Source organism: Nasonia vitripennis, chromosome 4, assembly GCF_009193385.2.
Source record: "Nasonia vitripennis strain AsymCx chromosome 4, Nvit_psr_1.1, whole genome shotgun sequence".
In the NCBI taxonomy this organism is placed as follows: domain Eukaryota; kingdom Metazoa; phylum Arthropoda; class Insecta; order Hymenoptera; family Pteromalidae; genus Nasonia; species Nasonia vitripennis.
In genome coordinates, this window is record NC_045760.1 from 24,468,926 (window position 1) to 24,493,995 (window position 25,070).

The window sequence follows — 25,070 nt, forward strand, 5'->3', positions numbered from 1 at the left end:
AGCGCTTAAACCCAGCTACCCCATGCTCTCGGACATCAGTAATTTATTTAATCAACACCTCGGCATATCGGAGGAAGGCGATCGAAGCGAGGATAAAATCTAAAACCAAAGTGGTTAAACCCAACTACCCCACGCTCCCCAAGCTCAATCATTTATTTAGTCAACACCTCAGCACATCGGAGCAAGGCGTGCAAAGCGAGGATGAAATCTAAAACCAAAGTGCTTAAACCCAACTACCCCACGCTCCCCGAGCTCAATCATTTATTTAATCAACACCTCGGCACATCGGAGGAAAGCGTGCAAAGCAAGGATAAAATCTAAAATCAAAGTGCTTAAACCCAAGTACCCCACGCTCCCCGAGCTCAATCATTTATTTAATCAACACCTCGGCACATCGGAGGAAAGCGTGCAAAGCAAGGATAAAATCTAAAACCAAAGCGCTTAAATCCAGCTGCCATACGCTCTCGGAGATCAGTAATTTATTTATAAAATCTCCTTGACACATCGGAGGAAGGCGAGCAAAGCAGGGACAAAATCTAAAATCAAAGCGCTTAAACCCAACTACGCAACGCTCCCCGAGCTCAATCATTTATTTAGTCAACACCTCGGCACATCTGAGGAATGCGTGCAAAACGAGGATAAAATCTAAAATCAAAGCGCTTAAACCCAGCACCCCACGCTCCCCGAGCTCAATCATTTATTTAATCAACACCTCGGCATATCGGAGGAAGGCGAGCGAAGCGAGGATGAAATCTAAAACCAAAGTGCTTAAACCCAACTACCCCACGCTCCCCGAGCTCAATCATTTATTTAATCAACACCTCGGCACATCGGAGGAAGGCATGCAAAGCAAGGATAAAATCTAAAACCAAAGTGCTTAAACCCAACTACCCCACGCTCCCCGAGCTCAATCATTTATTTAATCAACACCTCGGCACATCGGAGGAAGGCATGCAAAGCAAGGATAAAATCTAAAATCAAAGCGCTTAAACCCAGCTACCCCACGCCCCACGAGCTCAACCATTTATTCAGTCAACACCTCGGCACATCTGAGGAATGCCTACAAAACGAGGATAAAATCTAAAATCAAAGCGCTTAAACCCAGCTACCCCATGCTCTCGGACATCAGTAATTTATTTAATCAACAGCTCGGCATATCGGAGGAAGGCGATCGAAGCGAGGATAAAATCTAAAACCAAAGTGGTTAAACCCAACTACCCCACGCTCCCCGAGTTCAATCATTTATTTAATCAACACATCGGCACATCGGAGCAAGGTGTGCAAAGCAAGGATAAAATCTAATATCAAAGCGCTTAAACCCAGCTACCCCATGCTCTCGGAGATCAGTAATTTATTTATAAAATCTCCTCGACACATCGGAGGAAGGCGAGCAAAGCGAGGATAAAATCTAAAATCTAAGCGCTTAAACCCAACTACCCCACGCTCCCCAAGCTCAATCATTTATTTAGTCAACACCTTGGCACATCTGAGGAATGCGTACAAAACGAGGATAAAATCTAAAATCAAAGCGCTTAAACCCAGCTACCCCACGCTCCCCGAGCTCAATCATTTATTTAATCAACACCTCAGCACATCGGAGCAAGGCGTGCAAAGCGAGGATGAAATCTAAAACCAAAGTGCTTAAACCCAACTACCCCACGCTCCCCGAGCTCAATCATTTATTTAATCAACACCTCGGCACATCGGAGGAAAGCGTGCAAAGCAAGGATAAAATCTAAAACCAAAGCGCTTAAATCCAGCTGCCATACGCTCTCGGAGATCAGTAATTTATTTATAAAATCTCCTTGACACATCGGAGGAAGGCGAGCAAAGCAGGGATAAAATCTAAAATCAAAGCGCTTAAACCCAACTACGCAATGCTCCCCGAGCTCAATCATTTATTTAGTCAACACCTCGGCACATCTGAGGAATGCGTGCAAAACGAGGATAAAATCTAAAATCAAAGCGCTTAAACCCAGCACCCCACGCTCCCCGAGCTCAATCATTTATTTAATCAACACCTCGGCATATCGGAGGAAGGCGAGCGAAGCGAGGATGAAATCTAAAACCAAAGTGCTTAAACCCAACTACCCCACGCTCCCCGAGCTCAATCATTTATTTAATCAACACCTCGGCACATCGGAGGAAGGCATGCAAAGCAAGGATAAAATCTAAAACCAAAGTGGTTAAACCCAACTACCCCACGCTCCCCGAGCTCAATCATTTATTTAATCAACACATCGGCACATCGGAGCAAGGTGTGCGAAGCGAGGATTAAATCTAAAATCAAAGCACTTAAACCCAGCTGCCCTACGCTCTCGGAGATCAGCAATTTATTTATAAAATCTCCTTGACACATCGGAGGAAGGCTAGCAAAGCGGGGATAAAATCTAAAATCAAAGCGCTTAAACCCAACTACGCCGCGCTCCCCGAGCTCAATCATTTATTTAATCAACACCTCGGCACATCGGAGGAATGCGAGGGAAGCGAGGATAAAAGCTAAAATCAAAGCGCTTAAAATTGAAAATTTTTGAAAATTTACAGTGTGTAACAAGGGGGGGAGGGCAATTTTTACCTCGGGTGAGATATGAGCACTTGTCTCCGTCTCAGGCGCCTGCGGACCCCTCGACTCCAACTCGTGCTCAAATCTCACCCTCGTTAGAAATAGCCTGTCCCGCCCACCCCCCCCCCTAGTTGCACAATTACTATTCCTAAATCCAGAATCAGAAAAATTTATATGCATGCCAAATTTTATTACGATCGGTTACGTACTTCCAGAGTTATGACAGTATGCATACATACACACACAGAGCCATCTGCACGGATATTTTCTAAAAACGTATGATTCGAACTCCAAACACTTCCAAATATGTTTCTGTAAAGTTTTAGCAAAACTGAAAATGTTACTATGACAAAAAGAGATCATGATGTTATAGAAGATTTCAATATTGATATTGATTGCTATCGCGTCAAAAATTTCCCTGCAATTTTTTTGATAAGGGTTATATACCCAGTTTTGTAAATATAACAAGGCCGCCTGTTGGTATAGCTAAAGGATCCTGTATAGATAATATCTTTATTAAAACTAGAAACCTGAATACAGCCCGACTGGAAATAATAACCGTATATTTGCAATACATTTCAGTACGTAACTGTTACAATGCTGTACATTTGCGTTCGTTCGCGTACGTTTTGAGTGAAATTCGGACATTTTTTACACGATTGTACAGAAACGTACGCGAATGTACGTGGAGATATGTCGTTGTACAGTATCGTGCCGAATCCTACATTTTGAGTACATTTACAAAAAGGATTTAGATCAGCATTTACGGCAAAATATGCAAACGTACGCGAACGTACGCGAATGTACGTGAACGTACGCGGCCGTACGTAAATGTAGGTAAATGTATATTATTGGAAAATTATACGGTAAAAAGTACATGTATTATAATATTCACTTATTATTACATTTAAACGATACAGTTGAAAACGTTGATAGTATATTTGATTTTGAAAATGAAAAAGATTTGTACTGAAAAAAAAGTAATAATCGTATTGCGCAGCAAATTATTTATAGTCTAATATGGTATATCAGCAATTACCATTACTTTATCAAAAACATTATATTTCAGACATTACAAGAAATATAAGTAACAATATATGTAATAATAACCTGCTAAATGAGTATGAAAAAATTGGAAATTGTAATTTATTAGCACATGGCCCTACTAAAAAAATCAGATAACAATCAACTGATTATTAGCTAATAATCAGCTGATAATATGCTGGTAATCGTACGTGCCAAAACGTCAGCTGATTATCATGTGATACCAGCTTAATATTTTTATTTAAGCTAATAGTTACAATTATGCGTTTGTATAAGATAAAATGCTAATGATAATCAGCTGATTATCAGGTGATAATCATCAACAAATTTGTAACCTTTAGTTTATTTTTTCGAAGTTGTTTTAATTGATAAAATTTATAAAATTCATATAATGGGGGCCAATACGGTTTTTCCATCCAGATGATAACACCAAAACACTATAGCTGTGAGCTACAACATTTTTATTTTTAATAATTTGATTTAAACAAAAAATTTTTTAAATATTATAAGTTCCCTTTACAAAGCAATGCTCACTAAATATGTGAACTAACTTAAGATATAATTATTAAATAAATGAATATTTTTTATAAAACATTTAATATGAATAAAATATCTCCCGCGAGTCATTAAAAATTACCTTATGTACTTCTATATAAAAAAATCAGAAAATTACGAAATATTACTTTTTTGTACAATTGTGTACAAACATGTATAATTGTGTACGTTCGCGTACATTTATGACAATTTGCATACATTCGCGTCCGTTCACGTACGTTCGCGTACGTTCACGTATACGTTCACTACGTTTACGTACGTTCGCGTACGCTTACGTACGCTTATGCACAAGCAAGTATCTTTTAGAACAGTAAAATTTGACGTATAAAAATTGAAATCGCATACAAAAATTGATCACTGAAATGTATAAATCCGTACATATTCGTATTAATGAGTATACTCCAGCAATTTTTTGTACGGTCTCGTACATTAGTGTACGTTTGCGTTTGTGCACAATTTCGTACGTTTGCGTACGATTACGTATAATGCTGTATTAAATGTCCGAATTCCACCTAAAATCTACGCGAATGTACGTCAACGTACACAAGTCTATAGTAATGTACCGAAATGTATCACAATCGTACGGTGATTTGCGTTATAATACTGTTGAAAATTTCCATACAGGAGTTACTTATAAACTCAAATTATCAATTACTGACCATTACCCCATTTCTATTGCTGTCAATAAAATAAAAGTTCAAAACAATAAACCAACAAGAACAACTGTTCTCAATTATACAAAATTAACAAAGATTGCACAATCCAGAAACTGAAACGACATTCTATCACTGATGCCATTATTAAATCATGCGAAAAAAGGAACTTCTATACAAACTATGACAACTGGATTATAAACAATGAACAGCTTAAATATGAATACAAAAATTATGTAAAACTTTTAGATAAGGTTACTCATTATAATTTGGGTGATGGTATAGTAAAACCTAAAAATGGCGAAATTAAACTGCCAGATATGAATGCAAATTCCATATTTCTTAAACCAACAAATACCAGTGAGGTTATAAATGTAATAAAGAATAATAAACAATATTGTTATGTCCTAAAGTTATGAGTGTTGTCACTGGACAGTAACTCTACGGGTTGATTTGCTTTATAAGCACGGACGACGACGAAGCTTCAAAACGCAAGGTCTTAACGCCATCGGTGCCTGACCCTGGATTCGGGCAGAGCTTCCGCGTTGCGATAAGCTTTTTAAGATAGACTGCTCCCTCAGGTCTTGTGCCCTGGGCCTTTTATACTTGATAGCACCCTCACTACTATCCCCTTAGTATGAAGGTATTAGTAGGTGCCGGAGGTAGTGCGGCCAATCAGAAGCTTAGGTGCTGTATATTTTTCACGTTTATCTCTCATTTCTTTCGTCTCTTGCTTGCTCTATAGGCTCCCTCACAGTCACCCTTGATGTGCGTACATTAGTAGTTATGAGAGGACCGCTCGACCAATAAAAAGGCTGCCATGTCTCATTATTTGGAGTTTACTTACTTTGTTCTTTCTCCCCTATGCAGAGTGTCTTCTCTCTTATATTCTTTTGGTCACTGTCGTTGACTTCTGGATCGTATAACTTTCTCAAGACACGTGCAGGCGTACCATGACCTATTATCGTCCGCAAGTCTTTTGGGAGTGCGGAAGCAAAAAGATGTTATCAAATAAAGTCATTCAATCACGAAAGCTTTTGCTAGAAAGATTTAATACATGGAATTTTTATGCCTCCTTAGCAATATAAAGCAGTGTACTGAAAAAGCTGGGCATGCTTTTATTAGCCAAGCGAGCAAAAGCAAGAATACTTTTACGATTCTTGACTGCTAGATAAAAACGATAAATAAATTGAATTTATCAAGTGGCGCAGTAGCACCCCGATAGCAAGTATAAGTTATGCTATATTTACTGTGCCGTCGGAAGCACCACGACCCAATATACTTTAAAACTGCTTTTAAACCTTGCTGCGCCTCACTGGTTTTAAATAAAGTTTAAGATGTTTATAAATAAGTGTGTGTTCACGCCGCAAATAAAATCTCCAACTCAACTATTCATTCAACATAACACTACGGCGCTACAGACTCAGTTTTTCTTTAAAAGCTTTATTTAAAAAGTTTCATGTAAAATTAGGTTATTACAATTATTTTGAAGTTAGCTCAAATTTTTAGAAAAACTATAAAAATTAAAAAAAATAGTTCGATCAACATTTCCTTCGGTAGAACGATTTATTAATATTAACATTACGGCGCTACAGACTCGGCTTCTCTTAAAAAGATTTATTTAAAAAGTTATATGTAATAGAAAAACAGTGCTTTCAGCTACCACATCCCCTAAATAGTATCGCATTTCAAGTGTCGAAGCTGTAAATATCTTTCCGTTGGATAAGTTTGTGTTTTCTCTACTGGCAGCATGGGAGCAACCGTCAAAATAGAATCCTATATAGTAAGAAAATACTCGTGTCACCGATAATTCATTGCCCGTTAGTATTTGTGCATCTATCTAAGTGCTGGGTGACCGTTAGGGCGATTCAAGCACTAGCCAGTGACACAGACCCGACGTGTGAATGCTAGATACAGAGAGTATAGACACTGCCGCGTTTTTGACCAGGGACAGTACTAGAACTGGGGACTGGGCACTGACCATTATGCGACTTAATCAGTCGACTCCAGAACTTGATGGCCTGCGATATCAAGAACGACATTAATAACGTGATCCACGGCCACTCCAGGTTCGGATTCAATTGCAGTCATCCATGCACTGGAATTCACCGCAGCCAGCAAGCGCCTTGATAACAACCACCGCAGCCACTTTGATAGGCAGCAAGTGACACTTTGAAATTACGCTCAAGACCCTGCGATGAAAAGCCTGCACTCGAGTAAGGAACAACAGCTGTAGCAGCTTTCGTGCGATGCATGCGGCAACCATCTCATCAAGTTTGAAAATGAGGAAGAGGAGGTAGACGTAATTCCTATACAGCAATATTTTAATGTACATTGATACATAGACCTTTTTTAAGACGAAATTTGTTAGATTAAATTATTACAAAACAATAAACTTTATATTTTCAATAAATAATGCGTATGGATCTTATTTACGAGAGATGTGCGAGTCCAACTCGAACTTTTTTTGTTTTGATTCTAAAGTAAGTATTTTATGATAAAAATCTAGTTAAACACTACAATTATCGAGTTTTTACACATATCTAACAAAAACTATAAAATACTTAGTTTTTTCCTTGTTTTGTAACAGTGATATGTTACTTAAAGCTCCGAGTATTTTTTCGAGTTTCACCTAAAAAATAACTCGATTAGTTATTTGAGCTGATTTAGCAACCTTTAAATATTTTTGCCATTCTGAATATTAAATTTTCGCTCAATTAATATGTTAACTTCTTGAATAAAATCTAAAAAGTTATAATGTATTATATCTTTAATTTAATTTGTACCGTACCACAATGTCGTAAGTAAATATAAAACTTGACTTTTCGCTTGCACATCCCTAGTAGTTATACCAGTACAATATTAAAACGTAGTTAAACGTATGAGAAATTTCGATAACAAAATATTTATGATAAGTAACAAGGTATTCTAATTTTAGGTTATATGAATTCGAAATTTTAAGTTGAGAAAAATATATTTATGATTTTAAAATCAAATGTTCAAATTCGTTGTATATTAAATCATAGAAATGTACCTTTAAAATATCCCTAATTCAATGTAAAAATATTTTTTTAAAAATTGTTCAAACCATTATTGAATATACCCTAAATTATGTTATTTTCTTTTTCTAAAAACTGCAAACCATGGTTAAATTAGATGTTTGAATCATTAATAAAATGTCGCAATAGCAATAATGTTCAAATCATTCGAAATAACATTATGTGATTTGAGTTCTGCATAGATTTAACGCTGCGTAATCTTAAAACTGAGTAATCAAAAAATACGAAGGAACCATTTTTAATTAACAACTTAAGTACCACACGTACTTATAAAACTGAATTTGAATACTAACCCGTTCCCATCACAATCAATAATACATGTATAAAGCTGTAAATATAACCACTGAATAAAAGAAAATAGTCTTTGAATAAAAAGTTAGAATAATTTAAATAAAAGCAACATTAGATGGCACTATTTCAAATCACTGTATTAATAAAGATTTTTTAAACTTCTTTCGCTTTATATTATAACTAAAATTCCTTTCATAAGAATTATCTATTTATATACATGTATGATATCAAGTGTATTGGTTTCTGAGTATCTGTTGATAATCACAATCAAAAAAGTACAATAGCCAGATCCCGTTAATTCACACTTTTCTCAGGACTTACTGACTGACTGACTAGTAGTACCTAGTCAACATAAAATCAGTATGAAGGCAAGTATATCTTACCTTAGGGGGCGGTTCTGAGTCTATATTTCCAGTGACCCCTTATGCCGCCAAGCTTCGTCATTGGTTGACTCCACCCACACACCTTATTTGACCATTGTAATCTTTCACAGACCACCACTAGACGTAAAGGCACGCCCATCAATCTTCACACTTATCATTGGTATATATAAGATAGAAGAAATATAATATGTTTGTTACACCTGCACAAATCAAGTTTATGCTAAATAATAGTAAATATTGTTAAAAAAATAGTACTAATTTTTGTATGTAATGTAAATGTAAATTAATATACATTGACAATTAAAACTTTCATTCATTTTTTCAAAACTATTTATGATTTATTAAAAGTAAACGTATTTTATTTATAAAAAATAAGAATATATACGTATACATACATTTGCACACGTCACACAAACATACACACGCATACTTACACTTCAATATCATTTACGACATGTTATATTACGGAATTTTAGTTCTTACATTAAATTGAACTGTTCAACAAATATGTAAAATCTTAGTAATTGTCTAAATGTCCAGCTTACAAAAGTTTTTCTGCATTTTTATCAATATATGCTGATAAATATAGTGAAATCAGTTTTATAAACGTCAGGTGTTAAAAATCAGTACACACTGACAACAATCAGTTTTTATTACTCCAAGAAGAAATAATCTCACTATAGCTTCAAGATAAAAATCCACTAAGTGTTTAATAATTCTCCTTCGTCTAATTTGATCCTTCTAAAACTAATCCAAATTATCTGGTGCAAAGAAATGAGTAGAATCATAAATATAAAAAATCAAGCAAATTTGTCTTGACTATAAATTAATTATTTTAACAGAAAGCGGATTTTCGTCTTAAATCCATAGTACGGTTAATTATTCTTGGAGTAAGAAAAGAGTTTTGTCAGTTCAGATAAATTAGAATCTGACTATTACTTATAAAAATTAAGATCGTTGTACTTTTTAAAACTATTATTTTAATGCTTACTTGCCGTTTCGTCGTCTTGTAGTCTATGATGTGCATAGAGTAAATCATATGCATACTTACTAGAATAACTTATCAATTACTGAACGATCAACCACTATATAAGTATAAAAATTTATCGCCTTTCTAAACAAGGCGGATCGTAAGGCAAAATTATTGAAGTAAAAATAAAATATGATTCCATACCTACTTACTATTTTTGCAAAATATTAAATTTAGCTTTAAGTTTTTCCCTTGCTACAAACATATATTTGAAGATTTTTATAAAATAGCAGTTCCTTAAATTTTAATAAAAAAAATGTAATTTCAATTGATATCATCTCACAGATTTACACTTTGAAGTCATAATTCGAGTGTTTCATCGATAAACTATAAGACGACAGGACGGCAAATAAGCATTAAAATTATAATTTTCAAATTACAACGATCTAAATTTTCATAACAAATAGTTAGCAGATTCTAATTTACCTGCAATAACAAAAAGTATTTCTTATTACTCCAAGAATAATTAATCTTACTATAGATTCGAGATGAAAATCCACTTTGTGTTGAATTGATTATTCTATAGTTAAGGGAAATTTGCTTGATTTTTTTTATGTTTAAGATTCTACTCATTTCTTTGCACAAAATAAGCACAAAAATACATATTTTAAAACATTTAAAGCAATATTTAAATTTTTAAAAAAATAACGAGAAACTTTGGTGAGAAACTCAGGTGAGAATGTCATGGGTTAAAAAAAGCAAATGGTTTAAGGTTGAATATGTCTTAGCACTACCGCTGTTTTTACCTGGCAGTAAGTATAAGATTAAAAATTGAATATTTAATAAGTGATTCATTATTTTGGCATGAAAATTGGTTTAGAAGTCCTTAGAGTACAGTTTATCGTATTTGTAAATTTTAATGATCCCAAAGCAGAAGGTTTCCTTAACTCTGACGAGCTTACGGGAACATCGGGTTTTAAGGGCAATGCAGGTCTACGGCTTTCAGATAAGCCAAGAGACTTTACAGGTACGTCACATTGTACTCTGAGGGCTTGTAAACCAATGCATTGATTTATAATTATTTAAATTTTGTGCTTCAGTATAAGTATACAAATTTTGAGGTTAAGAGGTTAGGTTGTACATATTGCAATACTTATTCTCAAACCTTTCGCAAAACTTTTACAAATTCCACGAAACCAATAGGTCCCATATGAATTTGTCACTCATTGTAATATGATATGCTAAAAAATATAAACATATAAGTAAAACCTCACGTATTCGACGCGGCTGATATAGCGCGGAGAGGAGCCAAGCTTGGACTACTGCAAACTCCGGTAGAATCTGCCTGAGTCCACCGCTAAATCAGCTGTGGTCGTCCAAGACTAATACCACAGAAAAATGTACGGCTATTCTAATTCTACATTTCTCTCAGTGTAGACGTCAGCTCAGTGGTTAGAGAACAGGTCTCTGGCTCTCGGGTCCGCGAGTTCGAGTCCCGTCGTCTATTTTATTCGCTTTCGACTCCATCTCCCCTCCCTTCGTAACAGTATTAACTTTCATATTTTTGTATTCTTGCACTTAAAAAGAAAAGGATCGCATAGACAAAAATTTTAAGAAGTGTAACAGCCACCCGATTATTTAATTGAACTTAATATCAATAAATGTTACCCATGTACATCCGTGGCTAGAATAGCCACGTTTATTATAGTTTAAGTGGGCGGCTAGCGCCGAGTGTGCAGAAGGCACATATGTTCACACGATAATATGGACCCGCGGAAGTGGCGGGATTCATGAATAGGTGCAACTGAACACGATTATTTAAAACTTAATGCTGATGTTTATTTAAAAATAATGATGTAACAAACGCTCGTCTAGGAGTTACGGTACAGTAGTTAGTACGACATGTTCGAGAGAGAGGGAGTGAGAGAGAGAGAGAGAGAGAGGGAGAGAGGGAGAGAGGGAGAGAGAGATAGAGAGAAAGAGGGAGAGAGAGAGAGAGAGAGAGATTAGATTTAGATTAGATTAATTAATTTTATTTGCACACATTATGTTGTACGATTCAATATCTACAGCAGAGTAGTAAAAGTACAAAAATAATAAGTTTGAGGTATCTATTTTAGTAGGTGTGTAGTGTGAAAGCATGCTGAGGAGAAGATGGGTTAGAGAGAGAGAGAGAGAGAGATTTTATTTATTTATTTTGCTGTACAATGTGTTGTACAAAATTTTATAAAAAATAAATACGTAGTAAAGTAATAAATTATGATGTTGAGTGAGGATGTTGAGTTGGGGTGAGACTGAGATGACTGTGGAGATAATAAGCTATGCGTTTTCAAGGGTGAAAAAGTAGTGTCTGGCTTGTTTCTTGAAGTGTGTAAAGGATCCATTGTGGCGGAGCTGTGAAGGTAGTGTATTCTATAGATATGAGGCGCTTATGTGGAATGAGTTCCTCAGCGTCTCTATAGCGAAGGTTGGGATATCCAGAGGTGTCACCTCACCCCTGACAGGACGAAGTGCGACATAGAAGTCAAAATAGGCAGTGATGTATGATGGTACCGCTGTGTTGAAAAGTTTTCTTAGAAAGCAAGCCATGAAGTACTTCCTACGTCCGGCGGTGGTAAGCCACTGCAACTCGCGTCTGTAAGGGGTGATGTGCTCGTTCCTTCTTACACCATAGATGTAACGGATTCCCGTGTTCACTAATCTCTGCAGTTTAGTGTCCAGTTCTTGCGTTAGGTCACAGTATACTAGCGAGCAATAGTCTATTATTGGAAAAAGAAGCGCTTGCACGAGATCTCTGCGCAGATTATGAGTGGTGCTCTTTCTGAAGAAGTATAGTCTATACATTAGAGAGTGAGCACGCTTACACAATTGTATGACATGCTCTTTCCAGGTTAATTTAGAATCAAGCAACACCCCTAGACTGCGCACAGATGATTCGTAGATGGTAAAGCATTTATGTAGTAGGTGGAACCCAGGACAATCGCTTTGGTTTTGAGAACATTTAGCTCAAGATGATGTAGCGCAGCCCAACCCGCTATCCTATCGGCATTAGCACTCATCTTCGCGGAACAAGAATCGGGCTCCTCAAGGTGGCATTGGCTGTAGATCTGCAAGTCATCCGCATAGATGAGATGTGATACATCAGAGTGTAGGCAGAAACTGATGTCATTGGTGTACAACGTAAACAACAAGGGACCCAAAACAGACCCCTGCAGCACCCCCATATTCAGAGAACGAGGGGTGGAAAGCTCGTTGTTCTCACCAATGACGACTTGTTCTCTACCAGTAAGGTAAGATGCAAGCCACCGGATGACTTGCATACAGAAGCAGAAAGAGGACAGCTTTCTAAGGAGCTTGACGTGACACACGGTGTCAAACGCCTTGCTAAAGTCAAAAAGAATAAGAAGTGTTACCTTCTTCCTGCTTATGCCAAGCCTGACTTCATCAGTCAACTTAAGAAAGCCAGACTGTGTACTGTGTCCAGTGCGGAAACCTGTCTGAAAATTGTCAATGAAGAGTCTTGACTCAAGATACTCGGAAATCTGCCTATGCACTAGCCACTCCAGCGCCTTGGACAGAAAACAGAGGAGGGAGATCGGACGATAGTCAGTTAGAGCTGTTGGTGAGCTGACTTTGTTCAGCGCGCGCACTAGTGACATCTTCCAGTCAGAGGGGAAGCATGACTCACTCAATGACAGGTTGAAAATATGACGGAGTAGAGGAGCGAGTACTGGCAATGCCTTCTGAATGACAACCTGTGGGATGCCATCGCTGTCTCTGGCCTGAGTGTCAAAGTGCGTTACTGCAGCCAGGACGTTCGATTCCGTTATCTCTCTGAAATTAGAGTGCTCTGGGGTATCCAGACTCTCAAGGGTACGCAGATAGTCCTCAACAGCAAGAGCGAGCGGATCGTTGGAAATTCCGCTGAAATGCATGTTGAGGTCTTCAATGGAGAAGCGAGAGGGGGTGTTCTCTTTGGGAGTGGTAATTCCAAGCTACTATGAGCATCATCCCTCGCTAATCTATAGAAATATAGGTCTAGAGGTAGACGTGATCTGCGAAACCGTCTGTAGAGTCTGTATCGTTCTATCAAGAGGTCACGAAGAGCCGTAGTGAACCATTCTGTTGGAATGTAGGCGCTAACACCCGACATACGTCCCATACCGACTGCTCACAGCGCCCATAACGTCAAGTCGACACAGTAACGTGATCTGCCGCTCAGCTCGGCGGCGCGCGCGGGCTGCCGCCTCACTGTTCACCAGCTTTCCGAACAAACAACATCTCGCGTACCACGCCATGATTTTCTTACCACGCTCTGTCACGTTTACTTATCTTCCGAACGGAAGAGCCCCGGGAGGGTGGCATTTCTGCCAGGGCAGTTGGGTGAACCCTGATATTTCGGTAGCCTCGGTATACCCCTCACGAGAGGAAGGGGGAAGGATCAGTAATGTTCCGAGCTGTAACTAGTCGAGTGATTGAAGGACCATCCGGTTGGCGAAGATCAAAACTAGTATACCCAGGCCCTTGTAAGCTAGTCGGGCTCTAATTAGCTGCTTGGGACTCTAGCCCTGGGAACGCTCCGGCGTAATGTGTGGTTGGCCAATGCCAGAACAAGTGGGACGTTTAGAACGTGGTAGCTTGCTTAGTACACTCCGGTGGAAACGTTTGTGAACTCTCTACTGGGGAGGATAAAATCAGTACCACGGGGTCGGGGAGCCGCAGGATAGAAATCCTGTCCCGACAGGATAAAGGACTCGTGGTGGCGTTGGTTAGCCCGCATGCTGGGTAGAAAGTTTAACTTTCGATGTGTGAGTTGCAGTGAACAACTCGGGTATTGACCTGCAGAGTCATGAGGGATTGGATGGATCCCGCCGCCCATCCGAGCGACAGATTGACTTTCCACTTAATGTCACCAGGCATCGGTAGGTCATCGAATGTTAACGTGCATTCTTTGATCGAGCGTATCTCGGCCCCGTGCCCCATGTGGGGCCATGTGGGGAAGCCTAGTGCATAGCCCGCACGTTAAACAACCGGATTAATGTCACGTTTACTTGATAAAGCCACGTTTAGTCCGTTTCTTCTATCCGAGTGTACTCATTTCGTGTGTTACCCTGTTCCCTTATTATATCACGCGTAGGAAATATCCTTTAATCCAACATATTCATATCTTGATTTTTCTAGTATACGTAGATTGATTGAGTTCAATGAAATCGCAGACATTTTAGCTGCTGATTTTGTTGCCAACGCTTTGTTTGTATAGTCGACCTTGCCGACGTATCTTGGGAGTATCGGTTTCATCGTGTAGTCAGTAGAGTCAATAAACTTGCGAATCTTGCTCAGCAGTATTTCGCAATTAAGACTATCTGTTGCTACATGTTCTAAAAATACAATTTAAGCATTTTGTTTTATTACCTTGACATTCTGTTGTTTTATGGGAACCTGCACACTTTGAACATGTAGGTTCGTTTCTGCACTTAGAACTAGTATGGCCATATCTGTCACAATTATAACATGGTCTAACATTACAAAAATCATACACCCTGCAACTTTGATAACCCACAAATAGTCTATTTTTATTTTCTTTGACGTACTGATATAAATCAGCAGGTATACCTAGCAATACTGTTTGTTGATTTGTTCTTTCATTTATGTACGTGTTAACAGTACATTTTGTTTACATACTTGCCAAAATTCCTCTTATTGGTGTTATCTACTTTTTTGATATACATGATGTCAACATTCTCTATTTCCATAATTTGAACCTTTGGATTAACTACTTGTTCTTAATTCGCTTCACAATGTTTAGCAAGTTTCTTAAAGTCTATTAAAGTCTATTAAAGGCTTTATCAGAGCTTTCCTTGTTCAAATACTTAACAATAATCTCACTACTCTTCTTTATAACTTTTTTCGTTTGAATAGATCTATCATTTGTCAAGTAGTGCGACACAATGAATTTATATCATTCATATTCATACCATCACTTTTGTTTCTTAATATTATTTTAGGTGCACGTTTAGGTTAAATGTCACTTTTGATGTTGGAGATGACTTTCGCATAAGTTTTATTTTTCATTCCTGTTGTATTATCTTTCTATCTATATAGTAATTTTTTATGTAGTTTATTTCTTTCTTTCAGTTTGCTGTTTAAATCATTTAACATGGTATTTTGCCATTTTAAATTGTTTACGTCCTCTTCATCACTTCCGTTTCCAAATTCATGTAATAACTCTTTTTATAAATTCTGTTTTTGCACTGATTTAAGAGGGTCTGAAACCCAATTTTTACCGACCAAGCCGATAGTATGAGTACTTGGTGAAAAATTACTTAAAACTAAATAAATATAATGAATCACACAAAACCAAGACATCGTTGCCCCCAGTCTTAGACTCATCTACTACTGTGCAAAGTTTCAAATAAAAATATGAACGCATTAATAAAGGGCATTAGAACGAAAATTAGTAGCTGCAGAGTGCGCATACTGCAAATTTTGTTCAAATGCCATTTTTAAATGCGTTAACAGATCGACTTAAAACTTTGCATAGAGATATGAAATAATCAAGGAAGATCAACGATGTCCTGGTTTTGCGTAGTTTGAATTAAAAAAAGTACATTGAAATAAAGAATTTATAGTTCTTGACGAAGAAAAAGTAAATGAAAAAAAAGAAAAGGCTACAATGTTACGTGCGAAGAGTGCAACGAAAAGTGACGGACCCCGGGCTTGAATCGAGATTCTCTGGCTTGCAAGGCAGACGTTCTGTCGTCGCGCCACGGCCGACATTGCATTGCACTCGCTGTCTTATAGTAATTAGACACCCGTGACGTGTATCCACACGTGATAACAATTTAAATGTTGGAAAAAGCAATCGAATAGAAATCAAAATGCGTTTTTCCCTGAATATCTCGCTGGGCTCATCAGTAAGATGACGAGAGATTCTATCTTAGACGCAACATGGTAATCCGAAAAGAGAATATACTTGTGGAATTCACTGAGAAAAATCACAAAAAGACAGTAAAAAAAAGTTACGCACACATTGTGCACATCGATCTGAGGGCTGGTTGGCGACATGTTCAAGCAGCCGCCTGCCGTATGTGTTTTGACCTTTGAAATGGCCTCCCGACCTTCGCTCATCGCAAAAAATCTTGCTCGATTCGATATTTCGGTGACGTTGGAAGAGAGTGCAAAACAGCAACTAGGATAAGATGCAGCAGTGTTAGTTTGCATATCAAAAGTGCTGCCTTTGTGTAACGTGTTTTCAAGCAGTCTCCACCAACGGAGATCTCACTCGCGGATCAGCTGCTCGCCGTTTTTCGTTATTATAGCTAGTGCAGAGCAACAAGTACCTATTAGAAAGTGTTGCGACAAAACGGTGAGTGTGTATGTGTGTTTTTTTTTTAAGTGGCGTAGGCAGAGCAAGCTCTGCAGAAGTGCTCCTCCGACACTGGATCCCCACAGGTATTATCGTTGAACAATACTTCCGTGGAGCCCGTTAACTAGCCTTTTTTGGCTTCTCCTTAGAAGTTTGACATTTGCTGCTAGAAAGGAAAATATGAATGAACAGTAGCAGTCAGTTCTCACTTGGAGGCAATATGCCTTGCCTTTCTGAATGCTCTTGCTGCTTCTATACTGCTGTTCTGACCTGGATGCAATCGGATGAAGATGCTCATACCTTCGTTTAGATGCAGTGCGCACAAGAATTCGCTTTTACTTCGAATCCACAATAGTCTGCAGCTATTCTTTGTTCTTGTATGCAGCGACATGAAATCTGTGACAGTGCGGTTGTGTGATCTACTTTTAGAATTAAACTAACGGTTTCTCCGCAGATCTCTTGGTGTTAGATGTCTGGCGAAGCTGTTAACTACCTTGAGACGATCCAGAAGCAGATTCACACACTGCCTGGCTAGTGTTGGTTCTTGATTATCGATGAGAACTCCTCTGTCATGGCACGCTTCCACTGATCTGACTCGGGGCATGAGACAGATTCCAAGTAGCTTCTGGGTTCATTCTGGTGAGTTATTGCAGAGTACATGACTTAGTCGTCTTCTCTCAAGTCTTCTCTCAAGATTTTCTTTGCAGGTTCACCTTCATCCGGAGTTTCATCTGAAAGCAGACTCCTTTTATGCTTCTTCGGTTTAGGTACATCTAGTTTACTATTTACAGGTACGGGTTCTTCTATATCTACTTTATTTTCTAAGTTTTTATCTGAAATTTTCTGTTCAACAGGCAAATAAATCTTCTAATCTGGCGCAGCTGTCTGCTGCTCTTTAAAAAACTCTACGTTGCTGGCTGTAATAACCTTTCTTTCACCTGGGCTCCACAGTCGATAACCCTTCTGATTGTCGCAGTATCCCAACATGATGACAGGCTTCGACGTGGAATCTGTTTTTCTTCTGAATTTACCTGGAATTAATGACCTGGCACGACATCCAAACACTCGCACAGCCGAGAGATCAGGCTTAAGTCCAGTCCACACTTCTTCTGAAGTTTTGTCATCCAAGGACTTCTTAGGCTTCTGTTTGAAAGAAAGCAGGCTGTCGACATGGCTTCAACCCAAAAACTCTTTAGTAGTGACGATTCAACCAGCATACATCTGACCTTTTCCAGTAAAACTCTGTTCATCCTCTTAGCGCGACTATTTGACTGTGGTTGGTAGGCTATCGAGGTTTCATGCTTGATTCCCTTGCTGTCAAGAAACTTCTCCAGAGTGCTGTTAACATACTCCTTGCCATTATCCATTTTTAGCACCTTTAACTTGTGATTGGTCTGGTTCTCGACTAAGGCGACAAAATTCTGCACTATCTGAGGAACCTGATCCTAGCGCTAGAGAAAGTACACAAAAAGTTTCTTGCTGTGATCATTTAGGAAAGTTATAAAATATTTTGCTCTGCTAAGCGAGAGATCTTCCACTTGACACACATCACTATGCACTAACTGCAGCAATCCTGGTGCTCTACTGTTGACAGCTCAAAATGGATTATTTGTGAGTTTGCCTGACACGCAAATCTCACACTGTTGAAGCTGATTATCCGCAAACTTGACTCTAAGAGCTGCATTCCTGAGTTGCTTGAAATAATTTTGGTTTAGATGAGCCATTCGACTATACCAAAGGACCATGCTGCACTCCTGGTGTGCTCCAAAAACAACAGCTGTGCTAGCTATGTTGGATGTGTGGAAGCTTGACTGCAAATTGAGTCTGTAGATTTTATTTGCATTTAAAACTCCTTCCAGAACTACTGATCCGTTGCGATCTTTCACCTGACACTTTTGTCTTTGGAAAGCTACTGCGCCAACTTGTCTGACAATAGCACTCACAGACACAAGGTTAGCTGTTAGGCCAGGAACATGCAATACATTTTGCAACAAAATCTTTCTTTGACCTACGGGGCCACTGTTGTTCAGGTAGAGATCTCCTTCACACTGCACTTGTATTCTTGATTTGTTTGCAGCAGTGACTGTCGCGATTCTCGGCGCACGGATGTTCAGCAGGTTGTTTCCCTCACTACACATATAAGTAGACATACCTGAGTCCAGGATCCATTCTTGGTCCGCAGCAACACCTGACAGAGCAACAACAAACCGTGCATCATGGGCGCTTGCGCTCGGTACTGCGGTTTCGGAGTCGGATGAAAAAGCTTCGAGTCGAGCCGTATGAGTATGTCTCGTTGGCGACGAGACGAAGAGCGCACACACGGTCTCCTCGGCATCACTGTCACCTTCTGCCTACATCGTGCACGCGTTGCTTTAATGACGTTTTAGCTCCTTACATTTGTTCAAAATCTAACGGATCCACCGAACTTTGCGACTCTTCCAATAATTTGTTTTTAATAAAATCTCCCGTTATCGGCGTACCTGAACTGTTGAGCGCCATAATCATAGGCTTATACTCCGCCGGGAATCCCGCGAGTAGAAGGGCTCTAACTAGATTTTCTGGCAATACCATGCCTGTAGCGACGAGCTTCTTAATCGCAGAAATGATGCAGGTCACATAATCCTCCATAGACCGACAATTTTCAAGTCTTGTGGTCACAGCTTCTTGGAGCAGATTTACTTTTCGGGCCAGGCCCTTGTCGTCGTACGTTCTGGCAAGCTCGTCCCAGACTTGCTTTGGAGTAAGCGCATTCTCCAGGTACGGAAACAAGTCCGGCGACACCGCTAATACTAATGTGGCGAGCTTCTTAGGGTCTGTACTTATCTGACCGCCAGCGAGTGCCTCAACTGTATCCCACAACTCTTCACTCTCCACGTTCGCGCGCATCGCGACTGCCTATGATGACATTTTATCTTCCAATTAGCTTATCCAGCAATTGGAACGGCGACATGTGGCTTCGGCTTGCCATTTCTTGTAATTCACTGCGTTCTCACCTTTGAAATCTTGAAGGACACTTTAAGGACTCTTCAAGGACACTCGGTTCCAAAGTCGTTTCGGCAACGAAGCACTTTTCCAGATTTCCGTTGAATAGATCCTGGGCCAATAACCTGATGGGATTTAATGTCTAAATATGCGACGATGGAGCAGGCTCAATAGATTCACACGGTTAATTGTGACTGTACAATTTATTGAGTGAGGTGAGACGATGATCATCATCGCACCTCGCCTCATCTCACCTCACTCAATAAATTGTACAGTCACAAGTAACCGTGTAAATTTATTGAGCCTGCTTTATCGTCACTTATTTCCACATTAAATCCTATCATTAAGTTTATACGATACATCACTTATACATAATCTCAGTTTTTCAAAATTTTTGTGACTTAAATTTACATATCTCAAAAGTAGTGCATTGTATACACTTAATATGTAATCCCTTGTAATACATTTCTGTAGTTTAATAAACTTATTTTAACTAGAAGGTTTACTTTGTTCTAAATCACTTAAGCCAAATGCGTAAATTTAGAACAAACTAGATCTTCTGGTTTTAGTAAAGACACTAAACTACATAAATATGTTAAAATACATGAGAAGGGCTTACATATCAATTTTTAAGTTTATACGATGCATCATTTATACAAAAACTCAGTTTTTATCAATTTCTGTGGATCTATTTAGAAAATCTATTCTAAATAACTTATCCTAAAAGCGGAATACGTATAATTCTCTTGTAATAAGAAAGTCGCTTGGATAAAACACGTGTGTATATGCGAAATCATATTCTATCCTCCCTACATTATATTGAAGTGGAACAAATTTTCTCCGGTTTTTCGGGCCACCAGCCCTACATCAAACTTTTTTAGATATTACGTTATCTTTTTACATAAAAATGATGGACCATAAAAAATTGAGGCCTTGAAAAATTTTGAGCCTAAAAAATGTTTAGGCCTTAAAATTATTGGGCCTTCAAATTTTTGGGCCTTAAAAGTTTTTAGTTTTAAGAATTTATGGCCTTACAAATTTTGAGTCTTAAAATTTAGGCCTTACTATTTTTTTCAGACCTTTCTAACCTATAAATATTTAGGCTTAAAATTTTTTTGTATGCATAACACTTTTAACCCAAACATAAATTTGGGCCTTAAAAATGTTGAACCTTTAGAACATATCGTCGCTCAATACAAAGACTAGCACAACTCACGATTTGCCGCGAAGAGTAGCACAGTTCAGAAATGCCACCAAGAGTAGCACAACTGGCGGCCTTTATTACTTAAAATGTGAGTATTTTACGTTTTTATTGGATTATTGGGTTAGTTAAGTTCATGAAAACCTTGGACAAAGATAGACAATCCTCAAAGTTTTAAAAAGTTTCGAAAATTTCTGAAAAAAGTGAACAATTTAAATAAATGCTTGTAAAAAATTATTGTATTTGTGAAAACAATTTTAAATTCGGTAAAAAGTTGTGAATTGTGAACATTTAAAAATGTTTATTTGGGACATTTTTGCAAAAATCGGGAAATTTTTATAGAAAATCGTTGTTGAAAGTTTGAGTTGTTCTAGTTTTTGCGGCAAATGCGTGAGCTGTGCTAGTCTTTGCGGGAAATTTTGAGTTGTGCTAGTCTAGCGTGTGTGAAATGAGTTGTGCTACTTATGACGGGAAATTTGAACAGTGCTACTCTTCGTAGGGAGCGACGATATATGGATAAGGACGTACTGGTAAATTTAGGTTAATTTTAAAAAAACTAATTTTAGGCATTACACAATGTGGTCCTTCCAAAATAATTTGAAAATTAAATGAATAAATATTGTAGAAAAGCTATATATATATACAGGGTGACCCAATTTAAACGGGCACCGCTCATAACTCGTCAGGGACAGCCACAATCGAAAAAATGGTAGAGACCAAAGTTGTAGGATATCGAAGGGGCAACCCGATGGTGACCTTGGATTTGACTTTGAACGCGTTTTTCAAGGTCATTTGAAGGTCAACTTTGGTTTTTTAAATAGGAACCCCATTCTTTTATTGCGGGAATGGAAAGAGCGGTAAATTTTACGTTCAGAATGGTATGTTCGGTTGCGGCACTGAAGGTCATCTCAATGTCCTGCAGCCAGAATGAAACCCCGCCTACGTAATTCCTCTAGCAACGCCAAATTAAAAAAAAGTGGTAGAGACCAAAATTGTTGTATAGGGGGGGGGGGGGGGGGGAGAATTGTGACCTCGAATTTGAGCCAGTCCTACAAGGTCATTTCAAGGTCAAATTATTTTTTTTTCAAACTTTACTTTTACTTTGTATCCGAGATGAAATCCCTTCTTAGATGTTCTCTGTCCAGCGGCCAAGACGCAAATGAGCCCTCGCTAGCGTCCAAACATAAGTCTCGCTATTCCCCGAATGATCCCTTCCGACGGTTAACTTGCGAATGACTCCTCTAGGTAGTCGCCACCTACCTACCCGAACTCCTGATGTGCGAAAAATAAAAATGGCTCCCGAAATAAGCCTTTTAAAATAAGTCCCGCGCTCAGTCTTGCCACCGCGACTCCGTTGAACCTTCCCCTACGACGCTTAACTCACGAATGATTTTCAAGCAGGCGCCCCGGCCCCGCGCCGTACCTGCCGCCCGAACTTTCGATTTGCAAAAATAAAAATAGCCTCCGAAAATTGTCGAAAGAGTCTCACACTCGGCCTTCCGCCAAAAATATTAACGAAAATTTTTATTAAAAAGCCAATCATCGATACAGAAAAAGATTAAGTAAAACATCGAAGTATTGTAGAAAAACGTCAAAGTTTGATAAAAACGTAAAAAAAATATTAAATGTTTTATTTTTAAAAAATCATAAATTGATAAACCGTAATGCCAAAATATGAATAGAATTTTACAATAAAAAGCCATCGATACAGAAAAAGAAAAAGTAAAACATCGAAGTATAAAGTAAAAAAGTTTTTATATTTATTTTACACACATTTATTATTTGAATCAGCAATAAATTGCATTATGTTTTTTTAAATAACGTTGTTGTTTTTCCATTTAATTTATTCATAAATTATTATTGTTTTAAGTATACATAGATATACATACATACGTATGTTTGTATACATATGCTATACACACATACATGTAAACACGCATGTTGAAAATACATATGTATAAGCAGAATTATAAAGTTTGTAATACATACCATGTCGTCACACAGATTATACATACAATTACTGGCAACAGTTAATATAATTATTTAGTGATAATTCCACTGTATAAATATTTTAATTCTATTAGAAATATTTTTGCAGCAGAAATTGGTAGGTATTCGCAGAACGAAACGTGGACGGCGCGACGTAAAGCCCTGGCCGCACGTGGGTGGGATGCACCTTCCTCGGTCGCAGGACGCCTCGACGTCTCGAGGGAACCTATCCTGGACCACGGGCAGACCTTTTCAGCCCTGCCGCGTAGGTAGCGATCGCCGGGTGGAGAACGGCACGCCGAGGAAACTCGAACGTGGCCGACGTCCCAACACACGAAGAAAACACACACACACACAGCACACCGCTCGTAATTCGCACACAATACGCGACGCACGGAATTAAAAGTAGAGTCGACCGTCCTGAAAAGGACGTGAGTGACGACTTTAATCGCACGCAAATACAAGAGGTGTAGACGCAAGATGCAAAAGTCGATCGGTTCCTCGGGAGAAGCTGTCAGAACTGATTGGTACGTGCTCGCGAGCCCCAATCCCGCGCAAAAAAGATACGCCCCTGGCGGCGCGCGCATGCGCTCGCCCGCTCTCGCCGCAGCGATCGACGCTCTAAGGCGCGAAATTCAAATCTCGCTAAACGGCCATACATACCCCGAACAAATATTTACTTGATTGTTGTCCTGCTTAATCAACCGTACATTGTGCCGCTGTAGTGTATCCCCTGAAAGTAAACATGTAATGATCTTCCCAGCGTTAGCCAGCATAATTTGCTGCCTGACTCTCACGATGGCGACGTGCTGGTAAGGTTAATTTTATGAGAGTCATATACTGGTGCTGCATAAGTTAAATGCTACAGTCGATTCTCATATTTCCAGCGTTGCATTAAAAAAATTCTGCAGCAGATTTTCATATTTCCAGCGCTCCATTGAAAAAAAGTGTAGCTGTTATAATACTGTACTGTTTATAATATTTCCTTGTATACAATATTCTAAGTGTAAATTTTTGTATCTTTACTATTCGATTGTTCCATTTTGGCATTATTCATTAATAGCAACTTTAAATGTTGTCTATATTATACTCTAGATAGAGCCACATATAACTGATTATGACTAAAAACTGGTGATGGCAGATTGAAGCCAACTTTATTATCTGACTGACTCTGTGATTTATTTATTGTCTTTTTTTTTTTCTTTTTGTGGCATTTGGAACTCGAAAGTTCATCGCCTCATCTACGCAAGCCTTCCACGCTGCCCTATCTTGTGTCAACCCCACCCAAGATGCACCTCTCCGATCGACACCCACCCGTTCTATTTCTACTAGAAATCCCATCTACGTCTAGGTCTACCTAGAGGTCGCGTTACCATCGGCCTGCCCTTCATGACACGCGCTGCCGTACGGTCGTCTCCCATTCTCGCTACGTGCCCTGCCCATCCCAATCTGCGCGATTTTATTATTCTGTTAATATTTGGTGACGCGTACAGATTGTGTAACTCATCATTGTGTAGTCTCCTCCATTCCCCGGTTTCCTCATCTTTCTTCGGCCCGTATATTTTTCGCAAGACTTTATTTTCAAATACCCTAAAACGGTTGTCCGCCTGCTTAGTGAGAGCCCACGTTTCGCACCCGTACAGAACCACCGGCAGTATTATTGTCCTGTATATTCTTATTTTAACGTTTTTAGACAACAGCCTCGACTTAAGTAAATTACTCACGGCGTAGAAGCAAGCATTACCCGAATGGAGTCTCTTATTTATTTCGACATTAATCTCGTTTTTATCATTTATGGTCGTACCTAGATACCTGAATTCGCTAACCTTTTCAAAAGTAAAATTCTCAACTCTGAGATCTTTCTCCCCTCTGCAGATGCCTAGCTTATCCACAATCATGTAGTTTGTTTTTGATTCACTCACTTCTAACCCTGTATACTCCACCGCTTTTATGAGGATTTCCGCGTTTCTTGCTACCTTTTCCCTACAATCCCCCAGTATATCCAAATCATCTG

General features: G+C 38.6%; 1 protein-coding gene across 6 annotated transcripts in view; it reads right to left on the minus strand.

Moving 5' to 3' along the window:
- LOC103317603 (nuclear receptor subfamily 2 group E member 1) overlaps window positions 1-8,525 on the minus strand; it is a 628,264-nt gene extending 619,739 nt beyond the window's left edge. For 2 of the 6 annotated variants that reach the window (XM_031928792.1, XM_031928790.1), the window contains exon 1: window positions 8,168-8,522. In XM_031928792.1, the coding sequence (XP_031784652.1) occupies window positions 8,168-8,177 (10 nt within the window). In that variant the 5' untranslated portion in view covers window positions 8,178-8,522. Of the gene's footprint in view, window positions 1-8,167 lie in introns of all 6 variants that reach the window. The other 4 variants (XM_031928793.1, XM_031928795.1, XM_031928791.1 and 1 more) reach the window with 4 other exon arrangements.
- Between the last annotated feature and the right edge of the window lie 16,545 nt (window positions 8,526-25,070).